Source organism: Nicotiana tomentosiformis, chromosome 7, assembly GCF_000390325.3.
Source record: "Nicotiana tomentosiformis chromosome 7, ASM39032v3, whole genome shotgun sequence".
Lineage (NCBI taxonomy): Eukaryota > Viridiplantae > Streptophyta > Magnoliopsida > Solanales > Solanaceae > Nicotiana > Nicotiana tomentosiformis.
The window spans coordinates 30,876,667-30,901,422 of record NC_090818.1 but is presented as its reverse complement, the minus strand read 5'-3'; the positions used below and the strand labels follow the sequence as shown (position 1 = coordinate 30,901,422).

The window sequence follows — 24,756 nt, the reverse complement described above, 5'->3', positions numbered from 1 at the left end:
GACTATTAATGAATAAAAAGTGCTGGCCTGCTTTGTTAAATATTCCTTATGTATACGTAATTAATAATCCCTGAGAGAATCCGGATCTTGAGTGAACCTCAAAGCCATGCCAACTTGGAGTTAATTCTTTCTATGGACAACATTTTTTGTAAGACCTAATCTAGGCCTTAGCCATTTAAAAAGATAGATTTAGGTTTCGGAGGTATTTCAAAAATCTCAGCGAAGGTCACCGAACACAAACAAGATACGAAAGATGTTAGACAGCGGACCACTTAAACTACTTAGTTAGAGGTTGTTTGAATTTTTCTTATGCCTTAGTAGAGAAGTAAAGTTCTGCTCTCCTCTCTTTCTCTTACGTATCTAGTTCTATAGCTTAACCCTGACTTTTACGATGTAAGGGCAGAACGTAATAGTAATAAAGGAAAATCAAGGTGTAGCGGTAAGTCAAAACTTTTTGGTCTCCATGTTCCGGTCCTGGAAGAAGCTTATTTTTATCGCTATAAGGCATAGGTAGTGAAAGAAGTAGACCTATAAAGAGAACAGGAAGCGCTATCCCTCTTACTTATGATTCAACATTTAGCTCGATCTATTCTAGATGTCTTTTTTTACATCAATGGCATCAGCTGGAGCTTGCACCGAATTGCTTACCCGCAGAACTCATTTAACCCGACCCTGCATAAGTACCAATGCCCCTTCCCCTTTTACCTCTAGGAAAAACTTTTGGGATGAGCCCTTCTACTCGTAATTGTTATATTAGAGGGAAAATTCTCGATCCCAGACCAGTTCCAATCAAGGCATATAAAAGCATCAACCTCATCCTAAAAGGACTCTTTTAGCTTTGGGGTTGATTTACGTGGCTCAAGACTTTGAGTCAAGAGGTCAGGTGTTGAGAAAGGTGGTGATGCGGCATTGGCATTTTCAGCAAATTCATCAGATAACTTGCCTTCTTTTCGTTTACGTGGCTACATACTTGTAGCTATCAAAGGGCATATTTATTATTATTTATTATTTATACAAGGAAAAGGAAATTGTATGGGCCTTTGCTTCGAGAACAATCGTATTAGAGCCTTTGCAGCCTGACTTTCCATTCATCGAGTGCAATTCCTTCTTGAGCCTTTTCTTTTTGACTCATACCGAAGCAAGCCTCTCAAGTGCTGACTTTCTTTCCCACCGTTGAGCGAAGCAAGCCTCTCAAGTGATGACCTTTCTTCCCCCATTTGGTGAGTTGACCTTCTTGTGTCACGAGTGATGTCAAACCTCCTTCTTGTCTTCTATTCCGGGACGTGGTATAATAGGTCCCCTAAGGGAAGCCCTTTGGTAGCTGTCCGAGCCTTCCCTTGATTGTGCCTTTAGGCTTTCTTCTTGCTGCTTTGTTTGCTCTTTTGAATCCGCTTCTGTAAAGAAATGATAAGAGAGAGGTGTCGGCTAACTAAGGATGATAATGGAAACTATCACAGAAAGGTGAGCAAGAACAGGCTTCACTACTAGCAAGTATTGAAAAAAAAGAAGGCCTACCTTCGCTTTGTGCGCTAAGAGCTTTCTTTCTTGTAGGATAGGAAGAATGGAATAGGAAGACAAAAGGACATTCTTTAGAGTGAAACTGAACTAGACAAAGGCCCTTCTCTCCATGATCAACTTCCTTTCGTAGTACGCATACCCCCAGGGGATTTCGAATCCCCGCTCCCCCCCCCTCCTTGAAAGAGAGGTGTCCTAACCACTAGACTATGGGGGTATATTGAATAGACTTTGAATAAGAATAATGTTCACTTCTCTTCCACTCTATCTTCTTATTGGATTGGTAGATACATTCCTCGTTCTCTTCTCTTAATCGACTAGACTTCCCTCACATCCTACTGTTCATTATAGAAGGCTCTTTATTCCAAATACTGGCGAATACCTTTTGTGGTCTTGTACATAAAAAAGTCAAGTATTCTACGTAGGCTTGATTTACCAAAATTTTTGCTTGAAATAATGCTTTCAAGCTAGGAATTAAAGTACGGATAGATTTATTTAACAACTAGCTGAAAGTCGGGTATGCCTATTCGATTCTAACTCAGAGAATGCCCATGAATAGGGTCTCATTACAGAATCCGCAGTTTTGAAAGTAACCCTAGACAGATCATTGCTAAGAAGAGAGCATGGAATTTCTTGCTAATAAGGTGCTATCATCATATTATAATGATTTTTCCGACGTCAGAGCAGACATGACTACCAATCCCAGAGTGAATTAACCTTGTCTGCACTACCACCTTAGTTTACAAGACCTTGGGAAATTGGCTAGTTACCTTCACTCCGCATGGAAGCCTACCTATGTTTTGTCTTTATCCTACGAGACCTTATAGTTTCCCAGCCTTTCTCCGCCTACATGCCCCCCGAAATCAGATTGGCTTTTTTCTTGAGGAAGGACCATCCGCTTTTGTTTTCGAATAAGACTAAGGTGTGAGCGAGGGCCTCTTTATGGTGATCTTTCACCATCTTCCTTTTGATTGGCCTATATCTTTGAATCCAGTCATTCGCTATTCCCATAGTCCCTTAGTCCCGTACCGGCTGTCGGTTTATCTCATATTAGCAGAAGAAGGAAATTTTTTAATGCCGGAAGTGTAATTAAGTAGCCGGTTGGCCGTAGAATAGTCTTTTCCGTAAGTGTTGTTGCAGTTTTAGAACCATTGGCTATTGATTCTTCCTCGCAAACCTTTCATCCCCATTGTCTAGCTCTCTCGTAGTCCAAAGCTAATTCAATCGTATCCGCCTTTGAGGAAAAGACTGAATCAGTCTTTGAGCCATCCTAATAAATCCTTGCAGGTAATGCTCTTGGTCTGCCTTCAATCAATGTTTCAGCCTAAGGCTTCGCTCTATTACTTGTGTTGTAAGCTTTCCAGTCTTTGAAGTAAGGTTCAATGCTAGGAAAAATACTTTTGCTTCGCGTGTCTATCACCCCAATTGGTTTAGTTAAGAAATTATTTTATATGAGTATGCCTCTATCCCATAAGCCTTCCATCATTGCAAGCCCCTTCCATTCGGCCCAAGCTTTCTTTCGATTAAGTCTGCTTCCAATTTTGTTATTCTGTTAGTCTTAGTTAGTCATTTAGTCAAAGCCGTACGTATGCCCCTTTCGAATCGTTCTATCATTCGAAGTAGGAGCTGGAGTTGCGGGCAAAGAACTATTGGTATAGCGAGTTTATGTGCTTGCAGTTGGGTTACTACCATCCCCCTAACCATTAGTATCACACAACTATACTCAAATATAATAGATGCAAGGATCAACTCAATTACACAACTGTCTAAGTCCCACGGTGGGCGCCAAACTATTTACCCGTAAAACGGTACATTTGAATTTAAACGTGATTTATAGACAAGTAAATCGATTTGACCCTAAAATGATAAATGAATTAAACAAGAATATAAGACTTAGCCTTGAAATCGAGATAAAACAACAGGAATCTTGGTTCCGGGAGTAGGGCTTCCGAAGGCAATAAGAACAATCTTAATGAGCAAGAAATTAAAATAATATTAAGCTTTTGAGCAGAGTATAGTATTAGTTTGTCAGAAAATTCGTGTCCTCTACAATAACTGTGGAGCTCACTATTTATAGTTGCACTTAGAGAACAAGGTCCTAGAATCAAGCCCCTCTTAAATGACAATTATGAGGGCCATTAAAGAATGTGTAACGGTAGGTAGTGAATGACATATTCTCTGTAACAGACCGTACATTTAATGCTATAGAATATTTTTCACTAAATGCTATCGGGTGGCAAATATTCAATTCGCCTTTTTGAATGTCGTTCTCTTCGAGATTGTTCGGCTCCACATGTCGCTTTCTCATATGAACAATTAATATGAACATACTTTACCCTATACATATATACTCCTCTCTAATTGGTCAGAAATAAATAATTCGATGGTACCATAATCCATAGAGATGGTCCAGTGTTTGGAACATCAAACAGAAAGGTAACTGCTTGACATTTGATGGTCCAGAATTCCTTTTACAAACATAAAACCAGGTGGTCCATAAGGTCGATCGGGAAACTATTAGGTATATATGTTAGAATTTATAGGCAATCCAGGAAAAGTTCAATTAGATGGTTCAAAGGAACTCAAGAGCATATATCATGATTGGAGTCCTCATCAAGCTACTACTCTGGAACTGTGCTATAATCATTGGTATGTTTTTTTTTCCTAATGTGATTCTTTTGCATATTATTAAAGAATTTTAGGAGTTTGACTGCGATATTTTCCACTGCAGTTTGCACTTGGCATATTTATCAGTGTCTAGTCTGTTCTGACTCTCTTGTTGAAGAGAAACTGAAATGGAAGCCTTCCCCTTTGACCTGTTGATTTATTCATCCGAGCCAGCTGATAGAAAACAGTGAAGTTGAATAGTTCTATTTTTCCCTTCCCATGCTTACGCCCAATGAGAAAGTGCAGCAGTTTGGTATTTTGGGCCTTCAAAATTGGGCCTTTTCCCCGCTGAAGTAGACCAGAGAGAGCTCTCAAAATTAATAGCCGATAAATTTTTTTTTTGTATATGTGTGATATATACATATATTTAATATACTTTTTGACTAGCGAATGTAACCAATCTTATATTTTGACCGACAAGATACTCTCTGTGATTCATGTTACATACGACAGTAGACTGTACACCGAATTGAAAATATGATCCAGAGTCAAATATTTTTGGACGTCTTAAAATGAAGAAAGTACCATATAAGTTAAAAATGATGAAAGTAAATAGTTAATGAACATACTATAACTCTGAAGTTGCTCCTAATGCAATCGATGAACAGCCCATGCTTCATCATTATTAGAAGGCCCCACCAACTAGAATCAATTGGACAAACATTCCGAGCAAATAAGGGGACAGGCCACCTGCTCAAACACATGATACGAACATCAGTTTCAGGAATTATGAATGCCCAAAATACAAAGAAATTAATGCAGTATGCAAAACAACGTGTCGGCACTTAAATAATTGTCTTGAATAGAAAGGATTAGAATTTGCTCTTCATATACTTTTCTTGGGTTCCATTTATGTGGTCATTTCGATAAGTATTAAGTTATGCAGACACTTGAGATTTCTTTTTAACTCAAAAATATTACAAAAACAATAATAATAACAAACCCAATACAATCCCACAAGTGGAATTTTGAAAGGGTAATATGTACGCATACCTTACCCCTACCTCGAGAAGATAAAGAGATTATTTCCGATAGACCCTCGGTTCAAAGAGATGAAAAGAAAGTTGTAGTAAAGCAGTAACAACAACAAGATAATAAGAAAATGAAGCGAAAAAATAATATGTAGTAATAGAATTCTAAGAATAATAGAATACAAGACCAACACTAATACTGCTGGTATGGAAAAGAAAAACGCCCAACAAAACCCAAAAATATTTGCAGCAGCTCTTATACGTAGTAACTGTTCGGAGAAATTTTAGTAGCTCAATTGGTTTGCTATGTGAATTTTTCCCTTGTTGGTGAGGTTTCGATTCCCCATCTTGTAATGCCTTCCCCCATTTCCTCTTCCCCTAACCCCAATTTAATTAGAAGAAAAAAAGTAGTAACTACTCGTAATAGATGGAATTTATCTGTCTGTATTATATTAAAAGCCCTATCAAAATATTGATCGATTTTTTTATCCTTCATAATTTCATTCTACTTTAGACAAATTGTAATTGTAAACACTAGTAAACAAAATAGGGACAAAAACCAAAACCTGTCATTTATTGTCCTTTTTCGTTGGATATGGCTTCTTTTAATTAGGTTTAGGACTCACTTTAACTTTAGGATTCTTTTGCAATATGTCTTTTAGGTTTAGGATTCACTTTAGGTTAAAGTTACGTTTAGGATTCAACAATATTAATATCACTTTAGGTTTAGGATTCTTTTAATAGTTGTTTTCCATTTCTCAAAATAGTCGGTAGTTGAACAAAGCAATTGTCTGCTTTTTCCACAACTATGGTGTGTGTTTTCTACACAAATTCGTTCAATTAAAAATTTTGGGATTTCGAATAAAGCAATTGAAGATCAAGGATCTATCAATTATTTTGACAATTCTTTATGAACGATTAATTGAATTACTTATAAGTTATGTTATTTTTATTTTGTCTTTTATCATAACAGTACGATTAGTATTATGAATCTTATTCATGCTTCCGTCGTTTTTTCTATAATTTAATAAATGAAAAATATTTGTGGATGAAGAGACATATGGAAATTGTAAACTTCTCAAATTGATTTTGCCCTTTCCTACAATTCTAGGAATTAACACGTGGTTGATACTCAATTTTGCTCTCATATTTTTTAAATAAATATATATGCTTTCAGAATATCATTTTTTGTATCATTACTTAATTTACAAGATTTATACAAGTATTTTCTATAATGTTTCATAATTTTCAGAGCTTTTTCTTGCATTAAAATTACTTGAATATTTGCTAATTATTTCCTTAAATTATTTGCAATAACTCAATCATCCTAATTTATAATATTTACACCACACACATATTTTAAAATATTTTTATATCACTTCATATAATTATATCTGTATTTTTAGTTATTTATGTAACCTTTTACAGTAATAGCCTATATTCATGCATAATTATATTTTATTATATTATTTGTGCTAAATTAGAATTTTTATATTTTTATAATGTTAAGTTATTATTTTTAACCATTTTATTGCACAAGTAATATTTTATTATATATTAAATAATTTTATAAATTATTTATTAATAATTTTCGTGTATTTTAATTTATAGCCCAAATTTGAGTTAATTTGGACCAAAATCAAGGCCCAAACACCTGACCCAGGTCCCCAGCCCAAACCAGATCCCCCATAATTCCCTAACCCGGTCAGTACCCTTTTAAATAACCCGCCCCGCTCCCCCTTTTGATCTTGGTCGTTGATCTCAAATGATCAACAGTCCATAATAAACCTACCCATCTCTTTATATCCCCTCACCCAAAAAACCCTAACCCATTTTACCCGTCCGCCGCTCTATACGCTCTCAAACCCCTCCCTCCTTCAGAAACCCTAGCCGCCCTTCTCAATCTTCTCCGAATACGGTCTAATCATGGATTCCTCGTGTGATTTTCTTACCTTTTACGTGTTACCTCGGTATTACTTACAAGATTGTGGTGTTACTTAGTATTTGCCCCATTTTTGGCAAATATCAGTCTCTGAATCAAGGGAGATCAGCTTCACCCTTCGATATTTGGATGATATATCATCTATATGCATCATGGCAAGGTCATACGGGTCTGATTCAGAGAGATTTTTGACTATTTGTGGTTCTCCATCATGAACCAGGATTTACCTAATTTTTCTCCTAATCCGATTAAATTGAATCTGCATGTTATTATTTTCTTATTTATGTTTGATTTTACAGTGCTCCCTTCTTTGTTTGCTCGATTTCTACTACTATATAAACCCCCCCTCCCCTTTGAAACAGACTTTTTTTCACGAGATTCACTAAAAAAAAAAACTAAAGGTTATCACTCTATTATTCTCTCATTCTCTTGTTCTATACTTTGGCTTTTGGCCGACTGAAAACCAAAGCCACCGAAATTCGATTTTTTCAATTTTTCTTGGTGCGAGCACTGCTCGGGGTTCGTTTGAAGCCTTTGGGAACTCTGACGCACTAAGATTCTGGGTGTTATTGCTCTTTGCTGATGTTCAAAATATTGTGGAGTTTGTTCTTTCTTGTTTGTCTATTTGTCAAGTGATAACTGGTAAGTTCCTTAGCTTTTTGCAATTTTATTCTCCCGTGTTCATGATTTGCATATTCATACCTTTGAAATTTCATGACCTAATGTGTTTCTAGACCATCTCTATGTGCAACCTTGTTGGCATTGAACTCGTTTTGTGATCTGAACTTCTTTAGCATTTGATTTTACCTAAAACTGCAAGTTCTGAGATATGTTTATGCTTAACTTGAATAATTTGGACTCTCTTAAGTTCGTTTAACCTAATGTGTTAGTACATGAATGTTTACATTTGTTGCTTGGACTCTCTTAAGTTCATATCTATAATGTGTCCTAATCTATATTAAGACCTTCACTCTAGCTATGATTTGCTCCCATGCTATTTTGTCACTCATTATGTCTCCGGTTTGCCTAATCCTGTATCCCCTGGTGATTAGTTAGGACCTTTAGAGTAGCCATCTTAACGTGTGTTTTCTTATAATTTTTGATGTTGTTTTGGCTTAGTGATATAAGTTGGTATCTCTGCTTTCTGGTGTTGTGATGGATATTCAACATAATTTGGACCCCTAAGCTTTAAATCCTTTAAGTTAGTGCTCTACTTTAGACTCGTTTGGCATTGTGCACCTTTGTATATTAATCTTTTAGTTTCAGAAAACCTTATTCGCTTGCTTCTTACAAAAATGTTTTCTGCCCAATATGCTAAGTGTTTGAACTTGTGATATCAACCTATCTTTTGAGTTTTTGTTGATTCTCTTTGCTTGTATGTTCTTTGTTTAATAACCCCTACTATGTCTGCTTCTAAAATATAAGTGCACTTCTTCAAATTCTATCACTTGATCATTGTTCTCTCACTCTAATTTCTTACCTACACTATTCTGAATCTATCACTCTCGGCCGGCTGAAAGCCAAGGCTACCAAAGCTCTCTCTATTGACCTCCCTAATATGAGCAATGCTCGGGGTCCATTTGAGACCCTTGTGAATTCTGACACACTAGGATTTGGGGTTCTTTGATCACTCTCTTTGCTGCTGGAACTTGAACTGTCTCTGGCATTTAGCTTTTCTTCCTTACATTATTTGTATAATCTGCAAACTAGGTTGTGTAAGTGATTTATGTGTAATTCAATATTTGGGTCATATGGTCAATTTGTGACTGTTTGGTTTGGCTTGAGTTCCTCTATGACTTTTGGGCCGTGCTGATGGGCATAGTCCCCTGTTTGGATCTGGGCATGCTATTTGCGAAGAAGGAGTTTGTTGAAGGCCCAGGAAATACTGGGTAACTCCTTTGGGCCTGCTGTAGGACTACTATAATTTCTTGTGTAATATTTGTACTTATATTCCTCATCTGGTCTGTAATAATTTTGTAATAAACAATTGAGGTGTTAGTGAAATTGGGGAAATAGTATATTCTAATGCTTGCATGAAAGGGTAGAAAATATGCCTATAGGACTCGTATGATTTACTTGTTATTTTATCCAACCTGCCACATATGCTATTTGAATTTCCATGTACACTAGTAGAAATTATGCCATTAGGGGAATCACACAACTTGTTTACTATCAAAGCATGAGCTTAAATACTCTATTTATTCCCATGTCCACTGCTATGTGTCACTAGACAACATGCCTATAGGAAACAAATGCCAATAACCATCATTCAATTTGTATAACGGCAGCATGTTCATTAGATGCCATGCCTATAGGATTATACTAGCTTATGCTATGCTGGTCCTCATCTAGATATCATGTCCATAGGTTCTTAATTGATTCATCAGCTACTGTTATATCTATCGCTCGCCTAGAAAACATGCCTATAGGGATGAAGTGTTACAGAATCAGTTTTCAACTGCCAACTATTAGAACCTAGCTACAAAATACTGGTACTTGCTTAGAAAGCATACCAATAGGATCGAACACGAGTAATTCTGAGTATTCCCAGTGGTTTTTATTCCCCCTATTGAATAAATCACTTAGAGACCATGTCTATAGAGCTTAATGATTTCAATTTGCCTCAATTCTGAAACTTTCTAGTGCCTAACGTAGAAATCTGTTTGCGTGCATTTGTTGTGTAAGTGTGGAGGCTAACTTGAGCCTTTAATTGTCCTTAAGTGAAGTCCTATTTGTTTTGAATGTCACTTAGTTTTATCATTTTGAGCAGCCTAAGTAAAGTCTAGAACCACCCAAATAGAGGTCTAACGCCTCCTGGACCATAGGCATGGGACGAGTAGTGCACGCATAGGACGTGACCTGGAATTGAATTAGAACGCTCTAAGTAAACAACTTCAACATAGTAATCGGGTAGCAGGAGATGATAGTCCGTGCCCGCTGAATAATATGAGCAACTCCTATCTAAAAGGAGTTGAAAAATACTATTTATGTTGCACGGGGTGATCCTTTAGGCTAAAAAACTTTGGAACCCCCCCCCCCCCCAATTTGCTTTTCTCTTTATACACTTAGTCATCTAATATAGACCGTTATAGTTGTATCCTTGTAGTCCTTAAGATTTGTACCAATTCTTATTGTATTATAATAAAACTCTTTGACCTTTTATTCTCTTTGTTTATTTTATCATCTTGCCTAATTATAATCCACATAGTCTTAAGTTCGACCGGGGCCCACAATTATGGACCTCGAAGAGTGCCTAACATCTTCTCTTTGAGGTAATTTGAGCCCTTACCTGATATTTGGTGGCGTTGACTAGTCAAACAGTGTTATCTGCATAATAGGTGCCCTAACGCACCTTAAAAATTGTTAGGTGGTGACTCTTCTTCTTTTTAACACTCTATCTCCCATCCAAAAGAGTTGTCACACGTCGAAGACCGATTTCACTAGAAAAAGGGGCACGACAGCATGGCGACTCTGCTGGGGATTTACTCTTAGGCTCTTACCATAATGAACTTCGTTTATGTGGATTATTTTCTTTGTTACATGCTATGACATGCACATCCCTTCCCTTCTCCACCTTTATTTGTTTAAATTTGCTATTACATGCACATCCATTTCCCTATTCGCCTTTTATTCATTTTAATCTGTTATGACATGCACATCCCTTCCCCGTTTACCTCTATTTGATATGACTATTCTTCATTGCTCTTTATTTTGCCTAAGACTGCCATATCATGCCTCTCCCATCCCTACTCCCATACTTGCTTTATTACATTCTCGCATATACTCAACGAACTAACTTCTTCCCTTTGTCTTTCTTTTCTATGTTTTTCACATTTTACCTTACTACTGTATTTACTGCTTTTACATATTTATCGTGCAAATACTTGACAACGTGTTATTATCTATGCATAAACTCATGCTCCACATCATATTCCACTCGTGCCAATTATCAACATAGCGGCGCTTGATGAGTATCCGCGCTCTTCCAAAATTACCTTTTTCAAATCGGAAAGGCTTATTTGCGATAGACTAGTCGATCAGCGGTGCAATCGAGGGTCCCGTGCCATTCCCTCTCAAGTTGTCCACTTGGGAGTACCAGTCTAGGCCATTTTAGAAACCTTACTCCAATATCAAATGTACATGCATCATGTTAAACCTATTACGGGTTAGAACGTTGTTAACGTAATAGCCCGCTAAGATAAGCATTGTCCAAAGTCCGAGGAGATTTTTGCAATCCCAATGGACACTACCATGTTATGTGCATTACTTGGAGAAAATGTAACAATATGTTGATCATTATTGTGTAAGTGGTCATATCTGGAGAGGGAAAGGGCTAACTTTATTTGTTTAAAGAAAATGAAACACGAAATCCCCAGGTTCGGCATGGTCAAAAACATCCCACCTCTGCTACTTGACTGGTGGAAAGACCTTGCGCCTTGTGACAAGAATCATGTGAGAAGAGTACTTGGTGACTTGACGTCTTTACTTAATATCCAACCAAATAGAGCTTTGATTGAGGCTGCTACCATGTTCTGGGATGAGAAAAGAGCGGTCTTCCGATTTGGTGACATAAAAATGACTTCTCTCTTAGAAGAAATAGGAGGTTTTGCTAAGCTTCCATGGGATAGTCCGGGGTTACTAGTACCAGATAATCGCACCCCTCGCAGTTTTCTAAAGATGTTGGGCTTTAAGAAAAATGAAGAATTGCTTTGCTTAAAGAAAGCCTATATCCCTTTTGGGTTTCTTTATGAGCGTTATGGGCATAGTAAGTTGTACCGTCTTCATCATGAGGAACTTGCCATTACCTCCTTAGGTTGGACACACCGCCGAGTTTATGTATTCATCATTTGCTTCTTGGGTTTGTTGATCTTTCCAATGAAAGGGGGAAGGATTCACATTCGTTTAGCTATGGTTGCAAGAACTTTAATGGAAGGCATCGAGGGGCAAACCTACACCATAATCCCTATGATCCTACCTGAACTGTACCGCGCTCTAGACCGTTGCAAGCAGGGGTTCGGATATTTTGAAGGTTGTAATCTATTACTGCAAGTCTGACTATTGGAACACTTTCAGAGGGGAAACTATCGCCCAGAGCTTTTGCGACGGCCATTGAATGACTATATAGCTTATCACCAGCCAAAGAAAATGACATTCATCCCATATAGGTTCACACAACCCGAAAGTGCTATAAGTTGGGTACGTTTCTTCAGCAATCTGACAGACGAGAAGGTACATTGGATGTTTGAGTGGTTTCCTAGCAGTGAGTTCATCATCGGGTCGAGGGATACTACTCATTTGGTATTGATCGGGTTGTGAGGAATTTATCCTTATGCTCCTATAAGAGTAATGAGACAAGCAGGAAAAAAACAGGTCATACCTCGGGTTTCCAACAGGGTCCAGTTCAAGGCAAATTTCAAAGGGGACATCATTCCTTTCAAGTTCGAGGCGCAATATATGTGGAACCAGAAGGTCATTGTGGAAAGAGAGACTATCAATCCAGACAGGTATCATGCTAGTCATGTGTATTTCTATCCATCATGGTTGGTAGATGATATAGCGGGAGACGTCAAGCCAGGGGTCAATTTGGAAAATAGGATCATTGATGATGCTGCTGAGGCACAAGTCAAGTATAGAAGGCTTCGCAAAGGGTTTTTTGAGTCTGAAGCTAGACATCTGGAACAACATAAAGTGGATATGGAGGCAATTAATGAATGGAAGAAAATCGCCACTAAGTCCACCGAGAGATTGGAATATCTAGAACAAGGATTGATGGAGCTTGAGGGAAAGATGAGAAAGAGGCTTGCGGATTGTCAAAACACGGATGGCAGTGAAGGAGGACATCTAGCAAAGGCTTATTTCTTATTGGATATGCGCGACTTAGGGAACTTGATTGATGGAGTCAAAAGAGCCAAGCACGGAGAAGATCCTTCAGGGACCAAGTAGACTAGCAAATAATGTCCTTTTTAGATTTCAATTGTAATAAGGCTAAATGCCATTAGTAACTTTATTATTATTGTCGATTTAGTGAAAGTTTGGCTCATTTTCACATTAATGAAATGACGCAATTATTGGCATCAATTTTTTCCAAGTCTATGTGTCGCTTAGGCCTACCTCAAGCACAACGAAGTCCCCAAATTAGGAAGCGAATTATTACATGATTTTGCAAAACATGTTTAATATTGCAAGCATTCTTTCAATACCCCTTACTAACTTGGTTACCTTTTGCCTTTTCTTCTTTTTGATTATTCCCATTCCCCAAGGTTGGTTCGTGCATACTGGCATCGCCAGCATATCACACTAGATCCAGAGGTCCTCCACCTCCTCCTCCACCAAGTGATCCTAAAGGCAAAAGTAAAGAGAAAGGTAAAATGGACGATTTGAGTGGTATCAGGAAGAACAATGCTACTATAGCTGAGAACGTCAAAACTTCAGATGGTCGGAGCACCCCGGCACAAAACGAACTGGTCTTACGTCTGGAACAAAAGATTTTGGAGCTACAATGAGAACTTGAGCAAGTCCAAAACTTGGCAAGCCTCTCTCTCACTCTAAATGTCCCTGATATTGACCAACAAAATCCAAATACCCAGAACCAAGCACCACAAAACCCACAAAACTAAAACCCGCCACCAAACCCTCATGCACCACACTAGTACCCTATACCTCCCCAAAACCCTAATCCTCCTCCAATACCAACTCCGCAACAATATCATCACCACCCAACCTGATACCCGCAGACTACCACTTATCATACTCCCCAGAATATACCACAACCCACTCCTAACCTCCAAAACTCAACAAATGATCACCCTTATGCCCAGATCCCTGGAGTCCATCAAAGTAATCCCATATACGCGGAAACCTTACCCCACACCCCGCAACAAACCCTATACATACCTGAATCAACCAAGAAAGACTTGCTCATTAAGAACATGGCAGAAGAACTCTAGAAGCTCTCTGGCAGAGTTCAGAATGTTAAAGGTGGTAAAGGCATTGAAGGTTTTAATTATGAAGACTTGTGCATTCAGCCAGATGTAGATCTGTCGGAGGGGTACAAACCTCCCAAATTTGAAATGTTCAATGGAACTGGTGATCCAAAAGTGTATCTGAGGACATATTGTGACAAGCTTGTAGGAATGGGCAAAAGCGAACAAATCCGCATGAAACTATTCATGCGAAGCCTCACAGGAGATGCATTGTCTTGGTATATCAGCGAGAATAAGAAGAAGTGGGTAAGCTAGGTAAGTATGGCGTTAGACTTTATGGACAGGTTCAGGTTCAACACCGAGAACGCACCAGACTTTTTCTACATTCAAAACCTCAAAAAGAAACCAACAGAGACCTTCCGTGAATATGCTACTCGGTGGAGGTCTGAGGCTGCAAAAGTAAGACCAGCACTCGAAGAAGAACAAATGAATAAGTTCTTCATTAGAGCTCAAGACCCGCAGTACTATGAAAGGTTGATGGTTATTGAGAACCATAAATTCTCCGACATCATCAAGCTAGGAGAAAGAATAGAAGAAGGGATTAAAAGCGGGATGGTGACGAATTTTGAAGCACTACAGGCCACAAATAAAGCCTTGCAATCGAGAGGTATCTCGAAGAAGAAAGAAGTGGGTGTTGTAATGGTGGCCCAGGGTCCTAAGTCTCCCCTCACATACCAAACACCTCAACCTACATACCGAACGCCTCCACCCACATACCAGCCTTCACCCCTAGATATCAACAACCTGCTACCACCTACCACTCCTATAACACTCAACCCGCATATTATTACTCACCACCACCCGCCTGCCAAAATTACCAAAAACCAAGACCAAACTTTGACCGCAGACCGCCTAGACAATATACCCCAATTGCTGAAACTATAGACCAACTATACAAGAGACTGAAGGATGCTGGTTATGTCACTCTCATTCCTGCCATTGCCATGGAGAATTCTTCTCTGTGGGTTAACCACAACAAAACATGTGCTTATCATTCAGGCATGAAGGGTCATACCATTAATGAGTGCCGCACACTGAAGGACAAGATTCAGACATTAATCGACACTAAAGTCATACAGGCAAAGGAAGCTGCACCAAATGTTTGTAACAATCCTCTTCGAGATCACAGAGGTGAGGGAGTGAACGTGATAGAGACTGATGAGGAATGGGATCCGGAAGGGCCAATTGGACTCATTCGAGAGGGAGATGATCCTAAAACATCTCAGGTCACCCTCACACTCATTGTGGTACAAACCCAAGCACCGTTTGAAGTCGAGGTAACTACACCAGCACTGTTTGAAGTCGAGGTAACCACACCCTTCACTGTGATGGTAGCTCCCACGCCATCTTACAAGTCTGATGCTATCCCATGGGATTATGTTGCAGAAGCAAGGAGGAAAAGAAAAACAAAAATGGAGGAAACAGGTGCGGCACAAGGCATGACTAGAACTGGCAGAGTTTATACACCTCAGAACTTGGGAGGACTAAGCAAGGAAGCTGCATCTAAGCCGCTTGTTGTTGAGACTGGCCCTGATGACCTTTGGAGAAAAGTACAAGCAAGGGAATACTCTGTCGTCGATCATCTGAACAAAACTCCCGCTCAGATATCCATCTTGTCACTGCTGCAAGACTTCGAGACACATAGGAATGCCTTGATGAAAGTGATGAGTAAAGCTTATGTACCCACCGACATCACTAGTGGGGAGATGGAAAACATGGTCGGGCAGGTACCGAAAAGCCACAAAATCACCTTTCATGAGGATGAATTACCACCAGAAGGACTAAGTCATAACAGGGCACTACACATCACAGTGCAATTTGAGGAAACGTTCATCGCCAGGGTCTTGATAGATGGGGGTTCAAGTCTCAATATATGCCCACTGACTACTCTAAAGAGGTTGGGTAAAGTCCTGCACGAGATATGGATGGGAAGTATAAATATAAAGGCGTTTGATGGATCCAAAAGAGCCACAATCGGAGAAATCAACCTCAACCTAAAAGTGGGCCCGGCCTGGTTTGATGTTGAGTTCCAAGTGCTGGATATATCTGCTACCTATAATCTATTGTTGGGACGACCCTGGATACACGCCGCTGGGGCAGTGGCTTCTACTCTGCATCAGGCTGTGAAGTTTGAATGGAATCATCAATAAGTGATTATCCATAGGGATGGAAGCAACCCCATCTACACCAATCAGACCATTCCAGTCATCGAGAATAGGAGGAAGCTGGGTGGAGAAACATACCATCGCATTGAGCGAGTCAACGCCATTGAAAAGGATCGATGTTGGAGTAACAAGATAGAAAGCATATTAATATGTACAGGATATGAACCTGGCAAGGGTATCGGCAAAAACCTCCAAGGGATCACCAAACCCGTACAACCGCAGCGTCATGGCACAACTTTTAGGCTCGGATATGAATATACTTGGAAAGAGTACCAGGATTGGTCGCCGCCATGGCGTGGTCCTTATTATCCACTGGAACAACCAGTACCACCTCTGCACCAGACATTTCATCAAGCTAGCATAATGTGGGGATTTGAGGAAAATGAAGTCTTAGTTGGCATGAGGAAACTATTTCTAGATGAAGAAAATATGGATTACAGTGTGATAGTTGAGGAGGAGGAGGAGGAAGACCTTACCATTCAGACCGTGGGGAAATGAGTTATTCTCAAAAAATGAACTATTGCACCATCCCGGGCTCGTCGAGTTCCTGGGTAGCTTGGCAGATTAGCATCAATTATTTTTAAGCATTTGAGACATTTTCAGTATTTTTCTTTGAAATAATTGCTCGAGTCATCGAGCTGCATTTGTTAACATTTTAAAGATTTCAATTAATGCATTGCTACTTTTCGTATTTACTATTATTCTCTACATTTTCTCTTTTTATAGCATTATTATTACCTATCCCGATGAACCTGTGACTGTGATATGTAATGAGATAACGCAACATAAGGACAGTGATTCAGAAGACCTGGAAGATGATACGATACCTTAGGAAATTGTCAGAGAAGCAGAAAATTTTGAAAGCAAGCCAAAGTCCAATTTGGACGAAACTGAAGCAGTTAACTTAGGGGACTCCAAACTGGTCAAGGAAACACGCATAAGCATTAATCTATCACCGTCTAAGAAAGAAGAGTACATCAGATTTCTAAAAGAATATGAAGATATCTTTGCATGGTCCTACGACGATATGACGGGTTTGAGCACATCCATAGTAGCTCACAAGTTACCCACTAATCCTATATGTCCACCGATAAAACAGAAGCTCAGAAAATTCAAGCTGGATATGAGTTTGAAGATAAAAAAAGAGGTCACCAAGCAGATCAAAGCCAAGGTTCTTAGAGTGGTCGAGTACCCGACTTGGTTGGCCAACATTGTGCCAGTTCCGAAGAAAGATGGGAAAGTTAGAGTATGTGTTGACTATCGATATCTAAACAGAGCAAGTCCCAAAGATGATTTCACGTTGCCTAATATACACATATTGATCGACAACTGTGCCAAACATGAACTCTAATCCTTTGTGGATTGCTTCGCGGGGTACTATCAGATCTGGATGGATGAGGAGGATGCTGAAAAGACCGCCTTCATCACGCCATGGGAAATATATTGTTATAAAATAATGTCGTTTGGTCGGAAGAATGCCGGAGCCACCTACATGAGAGCCATGACAACTATCTTCCACGACTTGATACACAAGAAAATAGAGGTGTACGTGGATGATATCATCATCAAATCCAAAAGGAGTACAAATCATATAGCAGATTTAAAGAAATTCTTTGATCGGCTTCAAAGGTACAATCTGAAACTGAATCCCGCAAAGTGTGCCTTCGGAGTCCCTGCTGGAAAATTATTAGGGTTCATCGTCAGCCACCGAGGGATTGAGTTAGACCCGTCAAAGGTCAAAGCTATCCAGGACTTGCCACCGTCGAAGAGTAAGAAATTTGTGATGAGCTTTTTTGGGCGTCTCAATTACATCAGTTGCTTCATAGAACAATCAACAGTGATATGTGAGTCGATCTTCAAAATGTTGAGGAAAGATGCTGCAACAAGTTGGACTGAAGAATGAAAGAAAGCCTTCGACAAAATCAAGGAGTATTTATCCAAACCACCCATTCTGGTCCCACCAGAGCCAGGAAGACCACTGCTGCTTTATTTGTCTGTACTAGATGGAGCTTTCGGTTGCATTTTGGGACAACATGATGAAACTGGAAGAAAGGAGAAGGCAATATACTATATGAGCAAGAAATTCATACCCCACGAAGCCCGGTACTCTTTGCTGGAATGCACCTGCTGTGCTTTGACATGGATAGCTCAGAAGTTGAGGCATTATTTCTGTGCATACACTACATATCTCATATCGAGGATGGATCTACTAAAATATATCTTTCAGAAGCCCATGCCTACAGGTAAGTTAGTAAAGTGGCAAATATTTTTGAGCGAGTTTGACATCGTCTATTTAACTTAGAAGGCGGTCAACGGACAAGCATTGACAGATCATCTAGCAAAAAATCCCGTAGACGGAGAATACGAACCATTGAAAACGTATTTTCCTGATGAGGAGGTGTCGTTCTTGGGACAAGACATAACTGAAGCATATGATGGTTGTAGAATATTTTTCGACGGAGCAGCAAACTTCAAAGGAGTAGGTATTGGAGCTTTCTTGGTATCAGAGACCGGCCAACACTATCCGGTATCCGCAAAACTCAGGTTTCCATGCACCAACAATATGGCGGAGTATGAGGCCTGCATTTTGGGACTACGGTCGGCCATTGACATTAACGTTCAGGAGCTGCTGGTAATCAGAGATTCAGACCTTTTGGTGTACCAGGTTCTAGGAGAATGGGCCATAAAGAACACCAAAATATTGCCATATTTGCATTGTATACAAAAGCTGATCAAAAGGTTCACAAAGATAGAATTCAAACATGTTCCAAGAGTTCAAAATGAGTTCGCAGATGCATTGGCCGCTCTATCTTCCATGATAAAACACCCAGACAAGAACTTCATCGATCATGTCCTAATAGGAATTCATAAACAACCAGCTTATTGTGCTCATGTTGAAGAAGAGAGCGATGGAAATCCGTGGTTCCACAACATTAAGGAATATTTGGCAAAAGGAGAATATCCAGAGCACTATACCCATACTCAGAAGCGCATGCTTCAAAGATTAGCCAACCATTTTTTTCAAAGCAGAGGAATTCTGTATAGAAGAACTCCTGACTTGGGGTTACTACGGTGCGTCGATGCTTAGGAAGCATCCAGATTGCTCGAGGAAATACATGCCGGAACTTGCAGAACGCACATGAATGGTTTTGTCTTAGCCAAGAAAATACTAAGAGTAGGGTATTTCTTGATGACTATGGAAACAGACTGCATCAAGTATGCTTAGAAATGTCACCGATGCCAGATACATGCTGATATGGTACGAGTTTCGCCCAATGAACTCAATGCAACAAGTGCACCCTTGCCTTTCTCCGCTTGGGGCGTGGATGTCATCGGTCCAATCTAACCCGCTACTTCAAATGGGCATAGGTTTATTCTAGTGGCCATAGATTATTTCACAAAATGGGTCGAAGCCGCATCTTACAAAGTTGTAACTAAGAAGGTCGTCACAGATTTTGTTCGGGATCACATTGTTTGTCGGTTCGAAATGCCAGAGTCAATCTTCACCAACAATGCCGCCAATCTCAACAATGTCCTAATGAAGGCCATGTGTGAAACTTTCAAGATCAAGCATAATAATTCCACGGCATACAGGCCGCAAATGAATGGAGCTGTAGAGGACACCAACAAGAACATCAAGAAGCACTAAGGAAAATGGTAGATAATTACAAGCAATGGCACGAGAAGTTGCCATATGCTCTGCTCGGGTATCGTACCATGGTTCGCACATCAACTAGGGCAACTCCTTACCTATTGGTTTATGGCACTGAAGCAGTTATTCCTGCCGAAGTAGAAATCCCTTCTTTGAGAATTATACAAGAAGCCGAGCTCAGCGATGCAGAATGGGTACAGAGACGCTATGAATAATTGGCTCTCATTGATGGAAAGAGAGTGAATGCAGTATGTCACGGTCAACTCTACCAGAACAGAATGGCAAGAGCTTTCAACAAAAAGATTAGACCAAGGCAATTCACACCGGGGCAGTTGGTGCTAAAGCGGATCTTCCCATATCAGGATGAAGCCAAGGGGAAGTTCTCATCCAACTAGCAAGGTCCCTACATGGTTCATGGAGTATTAATAGGAGGAGCACTCATACTTGCAGAAATGGACAGAGAGATTTGGCCAAAACCTATCAACTCAGACGCAGTCAAGAGATACTATGTTTTGGATTGTTTACATTTCTTCACTTGATGTAAATGAACTACGCTTGACCTGATTCACGTTTAAGAGAGGATACGTAGGCATCCCTGTGGGTCAGTCACATCTTAATAAAATCTTCATTTTTCCCATGGTCAGAAACTAGGGGCAAGATTGTAAGTTCAGTCAACTCCGTCATATGTGGAATAGCTAAAAGTATTGCATTTAAACTGGGGCAAATTTTGAGGGGAGCCCTCAAAATTCTAAGGCAAAGAGGTTGCAATGTCTCTGAAATGTGTTAAAGTCACCGGTTCATCTAAATTATTTGATATCATATACTACATTTCAAATAATTATATTTTCACAAATAATTTGTCAAATGCACGCATATCTTTTTGAAAACTTTGTTTCTATGATAGCCAGATGTTACCCAGGGTAACTCAAACAGGATCTCGAGACAGGAGTAAAGGCAAAGCAAGTAATCAAGAGCACGAACCAACTGTCCCCCCGCAAAACTCACAATTTTCCTTTGAATGTAGGTACGATAGACACAACAGTAATATTCGCAAATACATACGCACAGCAAAATCACTACCTCCATGACGACAAGTTGCTAAACGCAAACACATCAAATACTTTACTCTCTTGCAGCTGTTCATTGCTTTTCTTGCGTAATGCTAAGCATTGCCTTTCTCTGCATGAGACTAAGCATTGTCTCCATTTCTTGCATGAGGCTAAGAATTGCCTCCGTAATTGCATAAAGCTAAGCACTACCTTTCTCTGCATGAGACTAAGCATTGTCTTCATTTCTTGCATGAGACTAAGCATTGCCTCCATAATTGCATAAGGCTAAGAACTGCCTTTCTTTGAATGAGACTAAGCATTGTCTTCATTTCTTACATGAGGTTAAGCACTGCCTTTCCCTGCATAAGGCTAGGCACTGCCTTTCCCTGCATGAGACTAAGCATTGTCTCCTCTTCTTCCATGAGGCTAAGTACTGCCTCCCTAATTATATAAGGCTAAGCACTGCCTTTCCCTGCATGAGACTAGGCGTTGTCTCCTTCTCTTGCATGAGGCTAAGCACTGCCTCCCTAATTGCATAAGGCTAAGCATTGCCTTTCCTTGCGTGAGACTAAATACTATCTCCACTATGCTACCTAAGATCTAGCACAATCTCTTTGGTCACCTAGGGCTAAGCGCCGCCCTCATCTCACACAAGACTAAGCCTTGTCTTGTCTCGTCCTCGCAAATGACCATGCATCATATCTTTGCATTTCATGGGTTGAAACATCGCCATTTTGTCCAAAGGCGTCATAGTCCGAAAGCATCATCCTCATAGCCGGGAGACACCATTCCATGGCCTGAGGATCTCTCAAAATTGCACATCATTATTCAAAGGCGTCATAGTCCAGAGGCACCATCCTCATGGCCCAAGGACACCATTTCATGGCCTGCGAATCCCTTATCATACGCTTCATGGCCCAGGACATCATGGTCTAAGGACATCATCCTCACCGTCCAAAGACAACCTTCATGGTCCAATGGGAATTTGCATCACGTTTAAACTTTCGCAATAACCCATATATATATTTGCACGCACTGTGTTTTAAGTTTTGCAGTTAATCCAGGAGGTAACCGTTCTACAAACGGGAGCAATCTTCACTCTGGTTTCCGTTCATAACATTCACATCCTTCAATTGTTTCAAACATAACCAACTACCAGTAATTGCCTACCTTTTACTCTGTGACAGTTTAGATTTCTGCCTTGTGACACATCCGTAACATTTCAAATTAACATTCACGACTCCGCATAAATTCATCCAATACTATCATACCCAAAAGAACCTTCTCTGGAACATGTAAACATTCCTATAACAACTCCATCGGTTTCGTTCACCGTTGGATCCAGAACTACACACGGCCTAATTCCCGTAATACCAGGGATATGTAGGCAACTCATGAACCAGGGTTCGGCCCCATTTTTTTTCAAATCATATCATTCCCACTCAATTCGGCCAAAATTGGTCATTATTTTCTTTACCCGACAACTCTTCCATCATTCCCGGGTAAAGAGGGGCAGCTGTTGATACCCAATTTTGCCCTCATATTTTTCAAATAAGTATATATACTTTCAGAATATTATTTTGTGCATCATTACTTAATTTACAAGAATTATACAAGCATTTTCCATAATGTTTTATAATTTTCAGAGCTTTTTCTTACATTAAAATTACTTGAATATTTGCTAATTATTCCCTTAAATTATTTGCAATAACTCAATCATCCTAAATTATTATTTTTACACCACACACATGTTTTAAAATATTTTATATCATTTCATATAATTATATCTGTATTTTTAGTTATTTATGTAACTTTTTACAGTAATAGCCTATATTCATGCAGAATTACATTTTATTACATTATTTGTGCTAAAATAGCATTTTTATATTTTTATAATGTTAAGTTATTATTTTCAACCATTTTATTGTACAAGTAATATTTTATTATATATTAAATAGTTTTATAAATTATTTATTAACAATTTTCGTGTATTTTAATTTATAGCCCAATTTTGAGTTATTTTGGACCAAAATCAAGGCCCAAACACCTGACCGAGGTCCCCAACCCAAACTAGATCCTCCCTAATTCCCTAACCTGGTGGTACCCTTTTAAATAACCCGCCTCGCTCCCCCTTTTGATCTTGGCTGTTGATCTCAAATGATCAACGATCCATAATAAACCTACCCATCTCTTTATATCCCCACACCCAAAACACCCTAATCCATTTTACCCGTTCGCTGCCTCTATACGCTCTCAAACCTCTCCCTCTTTCAGAAACCCTAGCCGCCCTTCTCAATCTCTCTGAATCCGGTCCAATCGTGGATTCCTCCTGTGATTTTCTTACCTTTTAGCTGTTACCTCAGTATTACTTACAAGATCGTGGTGTTACTTAGTATTTTCCTCCATTTTTGACAAATACAAGTCTCTGAATCAAGGGAGATCAGCTTCACCCTTCGATATTTGGATGATATATCGTATATATACATCATGGCAAGGTCATACGGGTCTGATTCAGAGAGATTTTTGACTATTTTTGGTTCTCCATCATAAACTAGGGTTTACCTAATTTTTTTCCTAATCCGATTAAATTGATTCTGCATGTTATTATTTCCTTATTTATGTTTGATTTTACAGTGTTTCCTTGTTTGTTTGCTCGATTTCTACTACTATATAAACCCCTCCCCATTCACCTTTGAAACAGACTTTGTTTTCATGAGATTCACTAAAAAAAAAAAACTAAAGACTGTCACTCTATTATTCTCTCATTCTCTTGTTATATACTTTGGCTCTTGGCCGGCTGAAAGCCAAAGCCACCGGAATTCATTTTTTTAAACTTTTCTTGGTGCGAGCACTGCCCGGGGTTCGTTTGAAGCCTTTGGGAACTCTGACGCACTAAGATTCTGGGTTCTATTGCTCTTTGTTGATGTTCAGAATATTGTGGAGTTTGTTCTTTCTTGTTTGTCTATTTGTCAAGTGATAACTGGTAAGTTCCTTAGCTTTTTGCAATTTTATTCTCCAGTGTTCATGATTTGCATATTCATACCTTTGAAATTTCATGACCTAATGTGTTTCTAGACCATCTCTAAGTGCAACCTTGTTAGCATTGAACTCGTTTTGTGATCTGAACTTCTTTAGCATTTGATTTTACCCAAAATTGCCAGTTCTGAGATATCTTTATGCTTAACTTGAATAATTTGGACTCTCTTAAGTTCGTTTAGCCTAATGTGTTGGTACCTGAATATTTACATTTGCTGCTTGGCATGAGTTTGCTTTCCTGCTTTGTTCTGGGTTCCTGTAATGACTGACTCGCATCTATAATGTGTCCTAATCTATGTTAAGACCTTCACTCTAGCTATGACCTGCTCCCATGCTATTTTGTCACTCATTATGTCTTCGGTTTGCCTAATCCTGTATTCCCTTGTGATTAGTTGGGACCTTTAGAGTAGCCATCTTAATGTGTTTTTCCTTATAATGTTTGAGGCTGTTTTGTCTTAGAGATATAAGTTAGCATCTCTGCTTTCTGGTGTTGTGATGGATATTCAACATAATTTGGACCCCTAAGCTTTAAATCCTTTAAGTTAGTGCTCTACTTTAGACTCGTTTGGCATTGTGCACCTTTGTATGTTATTCTTGTAGTCTCAGATAACCTGATTCCCCTGCTTCTTACTAAAATGTTTTGTGCCCAATATGCTAAGTGTTTGAACTTGTGATATCAACCTGTCTTTTAAGTTTTTATTGATTCTCTTTGCTTGTGTGTTCTTTGTTTAATCACCCATGCTATGTCTGCTTCTAAAATATAAGTGCACTCCTTC

At 39.3% G+C, this 24,756-nt stretch overlaps 2 protein-coding genes across 2 annotated transcripts; both read left to right on the top strand.

The window, feature by feature from the left end:
* The first annotated feature begins 14,339 nt into the window (after window positions 1–14,339).
* Window positions 14,340–16,741, top strand: LOC138895428 (uncharacterized). Its single transcript, XM_070180115.1, has 3 exons — window positions 14,340–14,685; window positions 14,964–16,143; window positions 16,243–16,741. The coding sequence occupies exons 1-3, from the start codon at window positions 14,340–14,342 to the stop codon at window positions 16,739–16,741; spliced, it is 2,025 nt and encodes a 674-aa protein (XP_070036216.1).
* Window positions 16,742–18,806: 2,065 nt separating this feature from the next.
* Window positions 18,807–20,110, top strand: LOC138895427 (uncharacterized). The gene is made up of 3 exons (XM_070180114.1): window positions 18,807–19,315; window positions 19,402–19,459; window positions 19,838–20,110. Exons 1-3 carry the CDS (start codon window positions 18,807–18,809, stop codon window positions 20,108–20,110), a joined length of 840 nt encoding a protein of 279 aa, XP_070036215.1.
* Window positions 20,111–24,756: the final 4,646 nt, after the last annotated feature.